Genomic DNA, 13,364 nt, shown 5'->3' with positions numbered 1-13,364 from the left:
TCAAAGAACACTTAGCAATCACTGATCTCAGGGATGATATGTATTTGTTTCAAAACAGACGCTGGAAGCGAACCAGTTGCCAACGGTAACTAAGATGCCATGCCGACAAGAGCGGCGACAAATACATCGACTGACGAGTCCACTGGGTGGCAGACTGACGGCCAATGTATTCAGTGGATTGCCTACCTGGTAGAATATTTCTCATACAGTGTAAGTTGGTGGTTTCTTAAAGGGGTCGTCTGCTTAGCCATAATGTCATAAAACATAAGTACTGTAGCGCACACACACACTGTTAGAAATTCTAGTAAACTTTCAGCGATAACTGCATATGTTTTACACATATTGTGGAAATGTTTATCTTTTCCAGTTAACATTCCTCATTTATAAGATGAACTAAGATATTTTTACTTGGAACTAAGGTATTTTTACTCTTTTACTCTTTAAGCATGTACATGTTAAGGTAAGGGTATATCCCACTCTCCACTCAAATCGCTGAACGTTTACGTTTTGCCATGTATGACGCTTATACATATATATTTTTTTAAATGATGTGTACTAAATCAATACTTTCCTAAGGAAATAGGCCTATAAGCCCACCGCAGCCTGCATGAATAAGGACTGCAAATCTAGGCTGCATATTTTTGAGTAAATGTTTCAGAAGAGGTTTACACACGACGGCTGGAAGACATCAAGATAAATGTTAACCTTTACATTACAAAAGTAATAGTATAGTTTTACGTGAAGTGAAACTTCACTGAAGCGGATCCAGTCCAGCTGCACTTATTTCACTAAAAGTTTATGGAAAAAGTTTAACAGTGTATGACCTGTCATGACAACCTGATACTTGCGGTACACATTATAAATGTATAAATATATACCGGTATAGCTGTTTATAACTCCATGGTTGGGCCACATTTTGGGAAGAAAATACTCTGATGATCTTGTATACCGGGCTAATTCGCATTGCACGCAGAGAAACTTTTTCTGCAAAATCTTTGTGCCATTGGTAAGATAAACCATGGAAGGATATTTCACTTTTTCTGTGCCACAAAGTAATGCCATACATTAGGTAAACATTTGCCGTCTTTCTCTTGATGTGTCATGGTTTCCTGTCGGTGGACCACGTGTTATTCCGTGTGACAACGTAAACCCCGACTCTCCAGTTATGGCACGGCAACCCCACACTCGTACCACTTGGGGGAGTAATGACCAGTACTGCCGTGGAGTGTCCGTCGAACTGGTGGTTCTCCTCTCCTCCGCCTCAAGTAACCTAGACACAGAACAAAGGAGGACGAAGAAGGACCTCTATTCAGACATACCTAATGCACACTTATATGAAACTTCTGAAGTCAAATTTCTCGTCGTGCTATAGGCTCTATCGCTATACAAAGCAATGTAAATTTGGTGGAAAGTTGCGAAAAATTTGACTAGCCCTATATTAGCGGTCGGTTGTCTCAAGGTTGTCAGTTTTGTTGGTCAAACCAAAATTATTGTGAATAATTTCATGTATACATGATTCAATGCACCGATACAAATGCATGTTCTTTGTCATAAAGTGGGATATAATGGAATATGAGATGTAATATATATTCTCTATCAACGCTATGTGTTAATAATTCTTGTGGATTAGCAATAATATTGCTTTAACAATGTAGCGTGTACCACCCGTCTACATTCCGTATGGCAAACCCAGCACAAGGATTCTGCATTCAGGGTTTAGGTGAGGACGTCCACAATAAGATAACAACCAATACAATCATATATCCATATCTTACAAGTTAGGGCAGCACGGCGATGACTCATGAGCCTCTCATAAACGTGGTCGCTGTTGTGTTCAAGCCCAGCTCATGATGGCCTCCTCTCCGGCCGTACGTGGGAGTGAGTGAGTGCTTGGGGTTTAACGTCGTACTCAACAATTTTTCAGTCATATGACGAAGAAGGAATCATTAGGGTGCATGCACGTGTAATGTGCCTCCTTGTTGCAGGACGGATTTCCACCGCTCTTTTATTTAGTGCTGCATCACTGAGACGACTTACCGAAGGCAAGTAAGCCGCCCCGCCCGAGCCATTATACTGATACGGGTCAACCAGTCGTTGCACTATCCCCTTCATGCTGAACGCCAAGCGAGGAAGTTACAATTTCCTCTTTTAAAGTCTTAGGTGTGACTCGACCAAGGATTGATCCTGGATCTACCGGTCCCGAAGCGGACGCTCTACCAACTGTGCTATCCGGGCCGGTCGCCGTACGTGGGAAAGTCGTGCAGTAACCTGCGGACGGTCGTGGGTTTCCGCCGGGCTCAGCCTGGTTTCCTCTCACCATAATGCTTGCCACCGTCGTATAAACGAAATGTTCTTTCGTACGGCGTAAAACACCGATCACATAAATAAGCAAATAAATAAATAAATAAATATGAAAGTGTTACAAGCATGCGCTTTAATTTAACCATGTCATCCATGCACGACTTAAACTTTTTAAGATTCAAAAGGCCAGCTAGTCTTTGTCAAGCTCACCTCGGATTTGTTTGAATCAGTCTGGTCATTTAGCGGATATGCCTTACATTTAACTCGTACGAATCAATAAGTGAAAGTGAAAACAAGGAAAATATAAAAATTAACAACGACATACTATAAATGCTCCGCAATCGGTCTAATTTCGAAGGATAAAGTCGAGATTAAATCATATTTGTATGACGATATACTCTGACGACTATTGGAGTGGCGTGCACCATCCCTTTTCAGGGCTTGGAAAACGCCAAATTCACAGTTTCACTCACCCAATATTGGAGGTTGTCCAGGTATAGTGAAGATTTTGCTATATGTGTATATGTAGGCTGGTGGTTTACAGATCGCATGCCCTGACAAGCGAGCACTGGCTTCAGTCTGCACAGTGAAGCTTTAAAAAAAACCGATGATGTTGCTTTGAAATTTAACTTATTGGTCAATACAAGTCAAGAAAGTAGTTAGGGTCTGGGCGGGCGTGGTGCCAGGATAGGTGGCTCTGGGTGGACATTTAAAATCGCGTTTCACGGTTTTCCAGGGAAGGCCTTGTCTTCAGCAGGGCACAGTGATACAACCCCAAGAACAACGCTTCAGCCATGTATATGTCATACCTCCCAGATGTATTTTTAATGAATTTATCATTTTATATAAATCATAGGCTTTTAACCGTATCACAAATAACCCCGACATCGGTGCTAGAACTAGACTTCATAGGTCATTTAAGTTTAATTATAAGTTCTGTAATAAAATCGCCAGTTAAGACTATAAATACTGTATATTTTCATATGGATCTAACAATATGAATTGTGGGTACAAAACAATTTATATGTAATTCGATTTTCTTCACGGCTGAACCCATGTCCCAGTCCCAGATCTCTTTTCATAATCTTAAAGGAGACTCCCAACGCTTTTATTTTCACGGTAAATATGACCTACAAACAAACTTCAAGTTATAGTAGTCTGTAAACTGCATTTAATAAGTAAAATGAAAACCAGTTTGACTTGCGTTTAAAGGTTTGCGCCTGGAACCCCGATTTCCTATACCCATACACCTGATCGTGGTTATAGAAGTGAATAATTCCTAAACACGGTGTAATCAGTGAACTATTTACAGTGTTACATAATGTGTTCCTGAGAACATGTCAACAGGGCAGGGGCTTCATTAGAAAAGGTCAAGGCGCCGAGGTTTAAATCACTCTTCAATGTGACCGCCTTCAGTGTGCAGGACAGAAGATACTTATTCCTAAATGTGAAATATCAACGAAAAAACAAATAATTTCTCAACACCATTTCTTTGGTTCATGCAGTGTTGTATGTATTAGAAAAAGGCTTACAAGCTTAGCATTTTCAGCTGCCAAAGATTAACTGACACAGATTAGCGTGAATAATTTCTGGTACAGTTAACACGGAATGGTCTACATAAACTTACTTACATGACTATCGCTTTTGCAGATATTAAAATTATTCGGCAACATATGCTTCACGAATAGAACAGAAGAGTTTGCTCTCGCTGGCAGAATGGGCAGAACGGACAGAACGTAAGCGTGTAACAAGTACTATTGTAGATTCGGCACTAGTGTGCCTACCCAACCGGAGATGCGTCTGTATGCTAACAACTTGTAAATTACTTTCAGCTTTTTCGTCAAGTCATATACTGTCGCCATGAGGGTGAAAATTGAGATCGGCTGAATTACTTTAACGTCAAGTCGACGAGGAAATAGCCTTACAGTCTCTTCGTAACATGGTCGCGGCGGACGTTTTCGGCTTTTCACGGAGTGATTTGTGGAAAAAAAACCCTTCACAAAAACAGGAGTTTTTATTTATTTAGACTTCCAGATGTAATTACGCATATGTATCTTGACAGAACCAATACAAGTTGACATATGGTATCTTAATCCTAATCCCTCTAATCAGGATTAATGTCTTTAGACAAGCCTGAAAAATTTTTCTGCGCCATCCTTTATTTAAGGCCAAACTGATCTAAACTGATCTGATTCTCGCATCTAAACTCAAAACGTCGTGGTAGAAAGATGTTTTGGTCATGCGTGGTGTACAGAGATATTGCATTAAGTAAAGTAGCTCAAGACATGTGAAAGTGATTGTGTGTGGAATGATGTGATCGATGCAGCACATGTTAATCAGTCACATGATAAATGCGTCTTCGCTATGCAGCCATATCAGTTCCCTTCTTCGGAGGGTTAAACCAAATAGAAGCCAGTGATTTGCTGAGAAATGATCTGACAACAGTTAACACGTTATTGAAGAATAACTTCATTATAAATTTGGAGCATCGGTTTTAAAAAAATGATCAAATGAAATTAAAGTACCTCTACTTCACGGTGCTCCTAATTACTCACCTTCAAATGTACCTGTACCTCACTGTGCTCCTAATTACTCACCTTCAAATGTACCTGTACCTCACGGTGCTCCTAATTACTCACCTTCAAATGTACCTGTACCTCACGGTGCTCCTAATTACTCACCTTCAAATGTACCTGTACCTCACTGTGCTCCTAATTACTCACCTTCAAATGTACCTGGTGTATAGGACATACTGTGTCTCCAGTAAGGGCTGGATCCGGCACCCAAAAATTCGCAATGGTCCTCTCCCTTGCCGTTCAAGTCCGCGATGGAAAGAAACTTGGAACTCAGTGAATCGCCAAGGAATATTTTATACCTTTTGTTCCTGTGTTCACCACAAGTGACCACACCCACGTACCTACCCACGTCATAGCCAGACAGTCTGACATACTGAGAGCCGTGGCAATCTGTGTAGGAGCCGTCGTACACAAAACTACATCTCTGCCAAGTTTTACCCACGTTCAGGCACATTGGGTCGATGGATTCCATCCTACTGCCAGACTTAGCCAGCAGGATTTTGTTCAGAAGTTTCTCTGTGGACAAGCTGTTGCTGTTGTTTTTGGATTGCGCCGCAGCTTGGTCGGCTTGGTGTTCCAGCAGGACGGCTTTCACAGATTTCTCGATCTCTGGCACGCGGCCCATCAAGCTCAAACATTCGTTCATCTTCTGTTCCGCTACGATGGATTTGTCCGTGCCAGTTCTAACGCTCTCCAAGAGCCGAAGAATTTTTGCGCGATCCCTGGAAAAAATGCCCATGAGCTCAATGTTCTGTTTTAGCTGCTCCAAAATCTGTCTCAAAGCCACTTCGACGTCGGTCGTTGTCTCTACAGGCTCCTCATCAATGTTATAGATGAAGGACACGGGTTTGTTGAGTTTGTAGCTAAGGTTCGAGACCGCTCCCCGGCTTTTTCTAATCCGATCCCGGTAGACTCGGAACATGAACCAAGTTTTGGAAGAAATCGGGATCTCTCCGACATTATCCAGAATGTCTCTCTCCATAACGTCGAGACGATGAACCTGGGAATCGAGAGACGTAAACATCTTACGTAACCTAAAACCAAGACTGTTCTTTATGGTCTGCAGTTTAGTCAAGAAACGTGTTTCAAAACCAGACGTGGGGTCGGGGGAGGCAGTGTCCACCAAGGTCACCGATCCCGCAACATTGAACTCCGGTTCCACAGCCTGTAAATTGGCAGTAACAGTATGTTCACTTTTCGTTTTTTTCAATGCCCCTGTAGTATCTATAAGAGTTCCTGACATAACTAATATTCCTGTAACCACTCTCAGTCCCACGCCATACATTATTACGACTTGTTCTCCGTTGCTGTCAGAATAATAAAATTAAAACTGATTTGTGGAGTGGCGACAGTGTCAGAAACCACAGAACTAACCCCTTTATCTAGTTCTGCATGTGTCGGCTTGAAGTACAAGTCTATCGGTTTCTAGTTCGGGTATAGTGGTCGAGTTGTACTTTGTCCACATGTGTTAACATGCACATGTTAATTTGCTGAGGCGTTTGCAAATAAACTGTTCTTGATGGATGTAGATTTGTACTTTCTTGCTGGTTGGAGAACTAACATCTGTGCTACTGTGGTCACATTTGCTTAGTATTCATGCCGACGCTGTCATTCATAAAATGTAAACATTTTTATTCTTAAATAAGATTAGAGGTTACTTTTGGCAGTGAAAGAAAAAACAAGCGTCAGGCATGTTTGATAGGGTTATCGGGGTTACAAACAGAGTGTATGATAACAAAATAATCACCGTTCACTATATCAGGAAACCTTTTTTATGCACTACAAAGGCAATGTAGCACTTTAAGTAATGTCTTCAACCCAGTTTTACTGTGTAACTTTTATTGCCCGTGTAACACATTTCCCCGATTTCCTGTGATGGACTTAAGCTCAAATGTCTCTAAAACAATTTCAGACTCCTTCTCTCAGGATTAAGTGTCATGCTAACCTGGAAAACAGATGGATTGCAGGACAGAATACGACACGAGAATATATAATTCGCTACAAGAATTATACGCCGCAAGTATCCCTTAAGGTTTAAGGTAAAACAGAACCTGATCAAGATCAGTTTCAAGAGAAAAGGGAATATTTCTTTAAGTTAAATATTTATTATGTAGTGGCTATACAGCTATAGAGAGCTGAATCTTACGCCCATGAAAGGAATTTTGTATACATGTTGTGAATGGCCTTGTTGGCATGGAAATCACCCGGTGAGGCGGTCTGGCGCCCAAGCCATCAACAGTGCATGTTGACAGTGGGACGAACCCTTTTCGGTTTATTCGCCTATACACAAGGCCAAGTGAAGCAGGGCGGGTATTGCCAATCTGAAACCCTCACATGAAGATATGATTGACTGAACGAATGATTGATTTGTTTTCAACGCAGTGCTCAAGATTTGTTTTGTAAGGGTTATGGGTAGATTTGATCTATAGTGGACTAATGTCGAAGACAGAGAATTTAACATGCCTTTTCTGTCTTGGAGCCTTTCGATTAGTCCTCAGTACCACCCTATTCAGTGAGGAACAATAGATTTGATCATATTCAGAAGTGAGCGCTTGTCTTGAGGGGGACCTTCTCATCAGGACGCCATCACAGTGTCAAAGGGTTCAGATGCCTTGACGCTATAAATTGAATACATGAACATGCTGCAAATTAGAACATAGATTGAAACAATATATTTTATTTGTTTGATTGGTGTTTTACGCCGTACTCAAAATACGTGGGATGAAACCGGACAGAGCCCGGGGGAAGCCCACGACCATCCGAAGGCTGCTGACAGACATTCCGACGTACGGTGGGAGAGGAAGTCAGCATGAGCTTGACATGTGATTAAGAAAGAAGTCTCAGCACGCTTATATATGACGACAATGAAGTCCTTCAGTTGGCTGTTTACATTGGTTCAATCCACACATCACCCTGGGCAGGGTATACACTAACTCAACATTTTTTATGCTATGCGCATATTCATACAGGGATGAATATGTTTTGTCCTGGATTTATCCATTCGCTCTTCCCCTTAAACCTGGATCAACATAATTTATTACTGTTTAACGCCATACTTAAGAACTTTTTCGTTATACGATGGCCGTGTGTTTTATGAGTGGAGGGGACCAAGATGACACGCGTAAACTACTCATCTCTGCCAAGCCACTGTCCAAATTTTGCCACTTGTGATGTAAAGATATGTTTATAATATTAGCGGAAGGCAACGAACGTTAAACTGCGCAAACGACCATTCCAGCTTATTCTTACTAAGGTCCGACGAATAGTGCATGAAAGCAGGAAATCTACAAATTCATTGTTCAATCGTCAGTGTTGAACTCGCTCATTGTGTCTGCTAGCGATCATTTCTACTTATCTATTTGATTGGTGTTTTGCGCGGTTCTCAAAAATATTTCACTTATATGACTACGGCCAGCATTATGGTGGGAGGAAACCCTGCAGAGCCCGGGGGAAATCCACGACCATCCACAGGTCTTTACCAGACCTTCTCACGTAATGAGAGCGATTAATATAGGCATGTAAACCGCTAGGCCTCACCCAATTACCTACCACATAAAACACCAACACATAGATCAAAGCGAACACATTTACAGTACCTCAGCGGAACGCCATGTTTAAGACACTGCATGAACACCACATATCACTCAGCAACTGGCTGGACCAGTATTTGGCCTATCCCTCAGTGGAAGAACCAACATTGGGGATTTCCAGGTGAATACTCCATTAGAACTAATTTGCCTACGGTAAATTTATTTCTAAAATGTTCTTCACCCACTTCATGTTGTCCAGCAATTTTTTTTTTATCTTCTTGTGCAAATGAGATGAGAATCTTCCTTTAAATGATGACGCAATAGACTTACATCACCTAAATACAAGTATTTCCTATTTCATCGCAACCCTCCACCGCTATCCTCCTTAACTTCCTTCTTGACAAACCACATGTGATTCAGTCTGAGTTTAGTCTTTCTTTAAGTCAAGTCAGCATAAAAGTTACCTTGAATACTAACTTGTCCATCAACTGTCTCAACCAGTGAATATTCTCAAAGAGTCATCTCTAGACATTTCCATTTTATACCAACCAACATTAAACAAATAAGCCAACTGATATCTAAGCATGACATTATTTATTGATCTACGTTACACAACACTATTCCTGTACAGGAACTGGTAGCCGCTGGATAGTGTGTGAAGACTGAATAACTAACCCAACATTGCGAAGACAAAACATCACATTTTTGGTGCTTAGCGTGTACTTATAATTCATAAAACTTAGTCATAATTCATTACTCAAGTGAAAAACAATAAAACAATGGTACCAGTCATTCTGACAACAAATCTCTATTATATAAAAGTAGGATTTGATAAATTGTGTTTTTCCGGTGTACTCAAGAATATTTCACTTGTACAACGATGGCCAGCATTAACATGGGAGGAAACCAGGAAAAGCTGGAGGAAACCATCATGGCCTGAACTTACAGTGACCACATTGGTGAGAGGCTTCCGAGTCATTGTGCTTCACTAGCACACTAACCACTCCGACACGCCAAACTATAAATGGTTCATGATGGCTTAGGAGTATATGAAATTCTGTTTATGATTTTGTATGTTCACAAAAGGTTATCTCAAAACTAAAAAAGCTCAAAACATTCAGTAGACCATACATGGAACACATATGTATAACATACAATGTAGCAACGGTAGAATTTTCAGACCACTAACCAGTACACATGAATTGCAAATTACAAGCTAAAACAAGAGTAAAATAACAAGTTCTGAGATTATGCAATGACTGACACATAAAGGCTCAACCCAGAATTTTGAACTGAACTGAATGCAATGTTTACAATTAGAAAAATGGTAACAATGTAAGATCTTGGTTGGTTTCCCATATTTGTCCTTGCAGCCTAGCAATACTATAATAAGAAAAATAATAAAAATGTGAACATTAAAAAGTCAGTCTAAAAAACTGTTCAAAAATCATTCTGGTAATCTGTAAGCATTGTGTAACTACGTAACATCATAGTTAGCTACCTTTATAGCAATATATGAAATAGCTCTCAGCTTATATTTCAGATTTCCTCCATCAACAAGTTTTTCACATGATTAAACATGTCTAACAATAATTTATCTTTTCATTGCACAAATGTCAATATTGCACAGTAATGCTTAAAACAAAGCAAATAAATTAATAAAAACAGAAACATCTAGATATATAAGATGTATATATTAGATATATTGCACATCAAGAACATATGTAAACTTTAAATACTTCTTCTATGAAACAGTGAAACACTTCATTTCTGTCAACAATGCTGAAAAGACTTGTGCTTTAAACTCTTTGGTTTTCCATGACCAACACGAAAACAATTTTAATATTCAATCCTATATATGACCTGTAAATGATAATCTTGTAAATTCCTATCTTTACCATGAACCTGTATTGAACTCCATGTCTTCACTCTATCATACATGTGCACAGATAGCAGTTCTTTTGATTGTGGACATGTATAATACATGTAAATCAGCATGTATAACAACATAAATCTAACATACATGTACATGTGCATGTGTATGGAAGAACCTACTTACCAACTGAAATGTCTTATTTACTCATGTCTACCTTCAAACCATGTGTACATTCTAAGTTCAATGCCCTTACAGCACTCTGTCATGACTAAGCTTAAAAATTACCCTATACAATAACCATGGTGTCACCAACATTTCCTGTTGGAAATCAAAGATACACATTATTAGATAATCCTGTGTGTCAGATGCTGAGCTCTATATTCTGACATGTACATTGCAGTCCGTCTACAACAATGCAGCAACCCTGGAATATCTGATGAAAGCCAACATGCATTTATTAGTATGCAGCACATAGGCCCTATTAAAACAGCTGAAGTAAACAGAATTCAGCACATGTATATTAATTCACAGTGATATTTGTCATTTATACACAAATCCTCCAGGTAACTAATATCTTAAGCCAGATCTAAGCCTATGAGCTCGTTCCACAACAGGAATTTTGGCTTGTCTCAAGACTATTATAAAACTCCTTCATGAGGTCTAATGAATGGCCCCATATCTTCAGACTGTATAGGCCATATATTATTTGATTCATTGCAGATTTGACTTAACTATCTTAATTGATTACAATTTTGGTGACCTTGATTTGCCTTAATGCACCACATATTAATAAATGTTAAAGCCCTCAAATAATAAAGAACTGCAGAGCAAATTTTTCTGTCTTTACAGCTTAAAATTTAAAGCTAATCTTTCTGTCATTTAAGCACTAAAAAACTATTAAAGTAGCAGTTGAGAAGTAGTTACCGGTACAAGGTTCTTCTTATGTTGCTCGCAGGTGACTTAAACTGTGAATAACTCAGTAGACTAACCCAGTTCTATCCTAGCTTATACTGAATTTGCTTTGCCCTGTGACTGTAGCACATAAACTGTGAAGAAATGAGAACCAGTTGAAGACTGGATCCTTCTCTTTCACCCGCTACATCTAAACTGTGAAGAACTGAGTAGCACTGGAAAACTGGACCCTTCTCTTTGACCTGCTACATGTAGCTTGTCATCTAAACTGTGAAGAACTGAGTAGCAGTTGAAGACTGGACCCAGCTCTTTGACCTGCTACATGTAGCTTGTCATCTAAACTGTGAAGAACTGAGTAGCAGTTGAAGACTGGACCCAGCTCTTTGACCTGCTACATGTAGCTTGCCATCTAAACTGTGAAGAACTGAGTGGCAGTTGAAGACTGGACCTCAATCTGTCCCAGCTTGAACTGGATCCTCTTCAACCAGGTGAGTAACATGCTGCAGGTGGTGGAGGGCTGAGAGCTGGTGTTCCTGGTGGGTTCCCAGTTCTGACAGGTCTGTAACCTCACCTGCAGGTGGCCTGGAAGCTAAAAAGTCGGGGTGGTCATGATGTAACAGGGACAAGGAGACACCATTAAGTATGTTTGTTATGCTTAGCTGGTCAAAGTATCTCATAACATTCTCTCTCCCTCTCTCTAGATCTCTCTCTCAAAAAGGCATAAGTTGAATGAGTGAGTGAGTGCTTGGGGTTTAACGTCGTACTCAACAATTTTTCAGTCATATGACGACCATAAGTTGAATGAAGAACAGAAAAATGAATGTACATGTATGTGTCAAAAATAGTGAAAAGGGATTTATTATTTTGAGTTTCCTAGCTGCTATTTAGTACATATAAATGTTCAAAACATCTTTAAGTCTGATAAACACTTATAGACGTGTGCTCATATTTACATAGTGAATTGAATTTTCAAATTCTATAAAAATATTTCAATATCTCCATTTGATTTTAGCAGAGCGTGACTGTTGGCAGAACATATTTTGGTGTACATTACCAGTATCTACTCAACCTCACTGCTTTTTGTACTCTTTAAGGCATTTTACATATTTATTTATTTGTTTGGAGTATTACTACACTGTACACCAGAATATTTCACTTATACGACGACAGCCGGCATTATAGTGGGAGGAAACCCATGACCATCTGTAGGTAGTGGGCAGATCTTTCCACAGACTTTACCGGTATGTAACAGATAACGTGCCTCACTAAACCAATGTACTGAAGTTTACACAAAGAACACCTGCACACTAATCTACACATAGCTGAACACACATAATGTAGTCATTGTAATCCAACAAATGTGTCTGTAAATGCGAAGTGAAGCAGAAAGAAAAGGTTACCTGCGAATGATAGGAGTACAAGACGGATGTCCACATTGGGAATAGCTGTGTGAAATAAAAGCAAATCAATGCACAATCAGAATTATAACAGTTCAAATTCGTACCAATATTTATCATTTTGGAGATATTCTCTTTTAAATTAAAATGAGTTCAAAATATAGAACAAATCATGTAGAACATTAACCCACTGATGACCCTCCCCACACCTACACACATAAATAGACAAAACAGTGAGAAAAGAGACATCAATTTACCTTGGCCAACACAAACGAGTTACACTCCTGCAGCGCTTCCATTAGACTGAGGAAGTGAAGATTCACCATCTCTGCCAGCTACAAAAACAAAACGTCAAATCTTGTAAGAAGAATTTTGGCTGAAGTAATCGTGTGGCTTCAAACATGATTCACACCAGCACGATTTTTGCACACCTTTTCCATATCACTGTAGATGAGAGCAGCTTTTCTGTTCCTTACTGAACAACTTAAAATGATGACAATCTTTGAATGAATGAATATGCGAGGCATTCTTTGAAGACAAAAGGGAAACATACAAGTCATTGCCACACCATATCTTATACAGGATTAAAATGTATTAATCTGTCTGTTTATGATGCATTTAGACAGTCATATCATGATCAAAATTAGGATAGTGACTTTCTGAACTCAACAGATGCAACCACGTGTTTACATTACTTTCAGGAATCTTTGATGCAGTATGCGACAATACTTCAATTGCAGTATATGAATGAATCTTAATAATTTCATACAAA

General features: G+C 39.6%; 2 protein-coding genes across 5 annotated transcripts in view; both read right to left on the bottom strand.

Annotated features, from left to right (window-relative positions):
* Positions 1-35: 35 nt before the first annotated feature.
* LOC135469066 (uncharacterized) lies at positions 36-5,946 on the bottom strand. The gene is made up of 2 exons (XM_064747590.1): positions 5,025-5,946; positions 36-1,270 (listed from the first exon to the last, which is right to left on the bottom strand). The coding sequence occupies exons 1-2, from the start codon at positions 5,899-5,901 to the stop codon at positions 1,164-1,166; spliced, it is 984 nt and encodes a 327-aa protein (XP_064603660.1). The 5' UTR covers positions 5,902-5,946; the 3' UTR covers positions 36-1,163.
* A 4,426-nt stretch (positions 5,947-10,372) lies between these two features.
* LOC135468008 (protein unc-79 homolog) overlaps positions 10,373-13,364 on the bottom strand; it is a 117,243-nt gene continuing 114,251 nt past the window's right edge. For all 4 annotated transcript variants that reach the window (XM_064746003.1, XM_064746005.1, XM_064746006.1 and 1 more), the window contains 3 exons: positions 12,850-12,927; positions 12,596-12,640; positions 10,373-11,784 (listed from right to left, as the gene is read on the bottom strand). In XM_064746003.1, the coding sequence (XP_064602073.1) occupies positions 11,605-11,784; positions 12,596-12,640; positions 12,850-12,927 (303 nt within the window). In that variant the 3' untranslated portion in view covers positions 10,373-11,604. The remainder of the gene's footprint in view (positions 11,785-12,595; positions 12,641-12,849; positions 12,928-13,364) is intronic.

Source organism: Liolophura sinensis, chromosome 6 (assembly GCF_032854445.1).
Source record: "Liolophura sinensis isolate JHLJ2023 chromosome 6, CUHK_Ljap_v2, whole genome shotgun sequence".
NCBI lineage: Eukaryota > Metazoa > Mollusca > Polyplacophora > Chitonida > Chitonidae > Liolophura > Liolophura sinensis.
This window is presented reverse-complemented; position numbering and strand designations above follow the sequence as displayed.

What these genes read in the sequence shown, in the direction of transcription:
- LOC135469066 (XM_064747590.1), bottom strand. Translation starts at nt 5,901, where the DNA reads ATGTTTACGTCTCTCGATTCCCAGGTTCATCGTCTCGACGTTATGGAG. An exon ending in TACACCAGGTACATTTGAAG is followed by an intron (nt 1,271 to 5,024) that starts GTGAGTAATTAG and finishes TTCTGTGTCTAG; the next exon opens with GTTACTTGAGGCGGAGGAGA.